Below are 5,462 nucleotides of genomic sequence, written 5' to 3' on the forward strand. Positions count from 1 at the left end.
TTTTTTTTTTTTTTTTCTTTAGTAAAACTTGGAGCACCTGGGTGGCTCAGTGGTTAAGTGCCTTCAGCTTAGGTCCTGAGCTCCCAGTCCTGGGATAGAGCCCTCCCTCCCTAGTTCCACTCCCTGCCCATCGGGGAGTCTGCTCCCCCTCCTTTTGCCTCTCTCCCTGCTCATGCGATCTCTCTCTGTACCTCTCTACCTCAAATGAATAAATTCAATCTTTAAAAAAAAAAAAAGCACGACTTACTAAATTAATTCATGAACCCATTGGCTTTTTCATTGGAGTTTTGGAAATCCTAACTTAATTTATTGTTTTGATCTCGAGGTTATTGAAGCAATGCCATCAGAAGCCTGTACCTGGTACAGTCCTTTTCCTTGGGTCTCTGAAACAGTACCTTTTTGTTAAGCACACCATCTGGCTCGTAGCTGGTTGCAGGAGCTTTTAGGAAAGCATCAGAGTAAAACCACAACTATCTGTGGATAGCAAAACACGTAAAACCACCACAGTTAAAGATCTGATTAGAGTTTGTTGTAAAAATAATACAGTCGACAGGGAAATTTGCTTGCTTCTGTGACATAGAACATTTTAACATAATAACTAATATTATACCAGGACATATTATAGTGAGACTATTGACAAATTTCTAGGAACTTTATAAAATTTCTAAAATGGTAACATTCTGCCCATACAAATATAACCTAGAGGTTAAATATCTCTTCTTTGACAGTGGTTCCCATGTAATGGGAATAATAATCAAATAAACCTAATTAGTTTAACATCTCTCCTTTTAGAAGGTGAGAGAACAAATCCTCTGAGGTTTCCCAGGGATCCTCTCAGAAAATTCAGTTAGTTTGAGGTCAGGAAGACTTTATTTATAATTCAATTTTGGGAAGTTGTCCAAATTGTTAAATGCTTTAAATATTTAATTACGTAGGATCATAGGTCATTGTAAAACAATACTTAGTTATCCATTTAACCAAAGTGGTGATAAAAAAATTTCAAAGGCAAAGGCAAATGAAAAATAAAGAACCTTACCTCTGAATAGTGAGAAGACTTTGTTCTCTTAAGTAACAAAGGACATGATAAAGACAACATGAAGCACAGGAAATTATTTTGATAAGACACAATATATGCTACCTAGGCAGATTAAAAGGTAAAGAAAAATCTCTCAGTCTTTTATTCAGACTAGACCAATAATCAAAAAAACTTTGTATTTTTTTAACATGTTTTAAAAGATTTTATTTTTATTCATTTATTTGATAGATCACAAGTAAGCAGAGAGGCAGGTAGGGGGTGGGGGGAAGGAAGCAGGCTCCCCACTGAGCAGAAAGCCCCAACGGGCTGATCCCAGGACCTTGAGATCATGACCTGAGCCAAAGGCAGAGGCTTAACCCACTGAGCCACCCAAGAGCCCCAAAACTTAGGTGTTGTTTTTTTAGTTTTATTTATTTATTTGTTAGAGAGCACAAGGAGGAACAAGGGGAAGCAGCAGGCAGAAGGAGAAGAGGCTCCCCACTGAGCTAGGAGCCTGATGTGAACTTGATCCCAAAATCCTGGGATCATGATTTGAGCCGAAGGCAAATGCTTAACTGACTGAGCCACCCAGATATCCCAGAACTTTTAATTTTACCAAGAAAAACAAACTCTGGTTTTGTCAGTACACTACTGAGATTGAAGTTCAAGAGGTGAGGCTGGCTTAGTGAGTGGAGTCTGTGAGTATTGATCTCAGGGCTGTGAATTCAAGCTGCACGTTGGGTTTAGAGATCACTTAAAAAATAATAATAAAATCTTTTTAAAAAATTAAAAAATATGGGACGCCTGGGTGGCTCAGTTGGTTGGACGACTGCCTTCGGCTCAGGTCATGATCCTGGAGTCCTGGGATCGAGTCCCGCATCGGGCTCCCGGCTCCGCAGGGAGTCTGCTTCTCTCTCTGACCTTCTCCTTGCTCATGCTCTCTCTCAGTGTTTCTCTCTCAAATCAATAAACAAAAATCTTAAAAAAAAAATAAAATAAAATAAAAAATAAAGTTCATTTAAAAAAAAAAAAAAACACAGCTATAGGCACACCTGGGTAGCTCATTTAAGCGCCTGCCTCAGACTCAGGTCATGATCCCAGAGTCCTGGGATGGAGTGCCCTCAGCAGGAAGCCTGCTTCTCCCTCTCCCTCTGCATTCCCCCTCTTGTGCTCTCTGGCTCTCTATCTCTATCTCTCTGTCAAATAAATAAATAAAATCTTTAAAAACACAAAAACAAAAATCAAAAAACAAATAAAATATAATATGTATATAAATCCACTTAATCTTAGCCAGCTTTGACCTCACAACATAAAATTCCTTTTCTACAAACCTTCTACAACTCTCAATATCCATTCATGTTTTCTTCTCTTCTTTCTCTTTCACATTCTACTTTAAGACAAAATTACTCTTTTTTTATCTTAAAGGAAACATACTCTTCATTCTTTACATACTTTTCCTATAAAAACACATCCTACTTTTCTTTCGTTCCTTGTATACAGAGTTGTTTCCCTTTAATCTTGTTATTCGTAGTCTTATTTTTTATATATTAATTATAAATTTTAACCATTAATAACCTCTATTTTACAGAAAAACAACTGAGAACTATAATATACCAGTATTCTGTAGTAGATAAGCAAACTTTATGAATATACCATCTCATAAGCTACCGAGTTACATGCTTCCTATAACTTTTTTTTTTAAGATTTTATTTATTTGAGAGAGAAACTGAAAGAGAGAGAACCCTGGGATCATGACCCAAGCTGAACTACTGAGCCACCAAGGAGCCCCAAATACAACAAATACAAGGACATGTTTATTAAGAGATCCAAGATCCTTGGCCTCTCTGGACCATATAAAAATGAATAGCCAAAAGTATATAAACTTAAACTTTTGCTTAATAGTGAATGTTTTAACACTTTATCCTATTTAGAAATTAATTATATATCAAATGAGTATCTAGGGTTACCTGGGTGGCTCTGTTGGTTAAGCGACTGCCTTTGGCTTAGGTCATGATCTCAGGGTCCTGGGATCAAGTCCCACATCAGAGTTCCCCTGCTCTGTGGGGACCCCCTGCTTCTCCCTCTGCCTCTGCCTACAACTCTCCCTGTTTGTGCTCTCCCTCTCTCTGTCAAATAAATAAAATCTTCTAAAAATAAATAAATAATAAATGTGTGTCTATTATTTAACTTAGCTTACCATGACTCTAAGGTTCCAAGTTGTCGGATTTTGGAAATGATTTTTAGGTAGCGTGTTATAAAACACAATTATTGTCATTATAAACAAAGTTTGTCAGAGGCGCCTGGATGGCTCAGTCAGTTTAGTGTCTGCTTTTAGCTCAGGTCATGATCCAGATCCAGCCCCATGTCAATCTCCCTACTTAGCGGGGAGGCTACTTCTCCCTCTTCCTCTGCTGCTTCTCCTGCTTGTGCTCTCTCTCTCTCTCTCCCTCTCAAGTAAATAAATAAAATCTTTAAAAAATAAAGTTTGTCAGAATGATTTAATTTACTATCTCTATAGATTTAATTTATATAGATTTAATTTACTATCTCTATAATCTTAATTTACTATCTCTATAATCTTAAACATCTAATAAATATAATATTAGGGGGGCTTCTCAGTGGTTCAGTCGGTTAAGCATCTGCCTTCAGCTTGGGTCTTGGTCCCAGGATCCTGGGATCGAGCCCCATATCGGGCTCCCTACTCAGTGGGAAACCTGCTTCTCCCTCTCCCACTCCCCCTGCTGGTGTTCCCTCCCTCACTGTGTCTCTGTCAAATAAATAAATAAAATCTTTAAAAAATGTAGGGTGCCTGGGTGGCTCAGTGGATTAAGCCTCTGCCTTCAGCTCAGGTCATGGTCTCAGGGTCCTGGGATTGAGTTCCACATCAGGCTCTCTGCTCAGCGTTGAGCCTGCTTCCCCCTCCCACCCCCTGCCTGCCTCTTTGCCTACTTGTGATCTCTCTCTGTCAAATAAATAAATAAAATCTTTAAAAATAATAAAATGTATGTTTGCATTATAATTTAATGTTAACAACTTTGGAAGCATACCTAGTTTATTAAACCAACAATGCCAAACGAGTCTTATTTACCAAAGATTTATACAAGTTTTGTGACAATGAAAAATATTTGAGTTGATTCCTATATTTCTGGAAGTTTTAGGAAGACTAAATTTATGTAAGAACTTATTTCTAAGACAGGATACAATTTTTTTAAAATTTTTACTTTTTAAATTTAATTCAAGTAATTAACATATAATATATTATTTGTTTCAGGGGTACAGGTCTGTGATTCATCAGTCTTACACAATTCACAGCTCTCACCATAGCCCACACCCTCTCCAATGTCCATCACCCAGCCACCCCATCCCTCCCACCCCCCTCCACTCCAGCAACCCTCAGTTTGTTTCCTGAGATTAAGAGTTTTTTATGGTTTGTCTCCCTCTCTGGTTTCATTTTGTTTCATTTTTTCCTTTCTTTCCCTATGGTCCTCTGCCTTGTTTCTTAAATACCATATATCAGTGAGATCATACAATAATTGTCTTTATGATTGACTTATTTCGCTTAGAATAATACCCTCCAGTTCCATCCATGTTGTTCCAAATGGCAAGATTATTTTTTTGATGGCTACATAATGTTCCATTGTGTGTGTGTGTGTGTGTGTGTGTGTGTGTGTGTATACACACACACCACATCTTCTTTATCGATTCATCTGTCAATGGACATCTGGGCTCTTTCCATAGTTTGGCTATTGTGGACATTGCTGCTATAAACATTCAGGTGCAGGTGCCCCTTCAGATCACTACATTTCTTTTTTTTTTTTTTTTTTTTAAGATTTTATTTATTTATTTGACAGATCACAAGTAGGCAGAGAGGCAGGCAGAGAGAGAGAGGAAGAAGCAGACTCCCTGCTGAGCAGAGAGCCCGATGGGCTCGATCCCAGGACCCTGAGATCATGACCTGAGCCGGAGGCAGAGTCTTAACCCACTGAGCCACCCAGGAGCCCCAGATCACTACATTTCTATCTTTGGGGTAAATACCCACTAGTGCAATTGCTGGGTCGTAGGGAGGATGCAACTCTTATAAGGGATTTTATAAATTAATTTGGTAATACCGTCGGGAGATAGGGAAATATATATATGTATCAGACATACACAAATGTACAGACGTACACAAATGTACAAACAAATGCAAATACAGATCTCACAGTTTTCATATTAAAACTATCTGTGATTCAGACTGGCTACCTTGGTCAACAGAGTTATTTTTATTCTTGCTTGAAATGAAGCCTCACCTTAATGTCTCTGTTTATTTCAGATGATTTGGAAAAAGCCAAGGAAATGTTAACAAAGATGAGATACTTTTCAAATGTAGAAGAAAAGATCAAGTTAAAGAAGATTCCCTTCTAATTACTAGTTTAAAAGTTTCAAAAATAAAGTTCTTGTATATTTC

At 37.8% G+C, this 5,462-nt stretch overlaps 1 protein-coding gene across 4 annotated transcripts in view; it reads left to right on the top strand.

Annotated features, from left to right (window-relative positions):
- Positions 1-5,462, top strand: part of HSCB (HscB mitochondrial iron-sulfur cluster cochaperone) — an 18,118-nt gene extending 12,656 nt beyond the window's left edge. For all 4 annotated transcript variants that reach the window (XM_032883293.1, XM_032883294.1, XM_032883299.1 and 1 more), the window contains one exon: positions 5,328-5,462. In XM_032883293.1, coding sequence (XP_032739184.1) covers positions 5,328-5,419 — 92 coding nt within the window. In that variant the 3' untranslated portion in view covers positions 5,420-5,462. The remainder of the gene's footprint in view (positions 1-5,327) is intronic.

Source organism: Lontra canadensis, unplaced genomic scaffold, assembly GCF_010015895.1.
Source record: "Lontra canadensis isolate GAN:19392208 unplaced genomic scaffold, GSC_riverotter_1.0 scaffold87, whole genome shotgun sequence".
NCBI lineage: Eukaryota > Metazoa > Chordata > Mammalia > Carnivora > Mustelidae > Lontra > Lontra canadensis.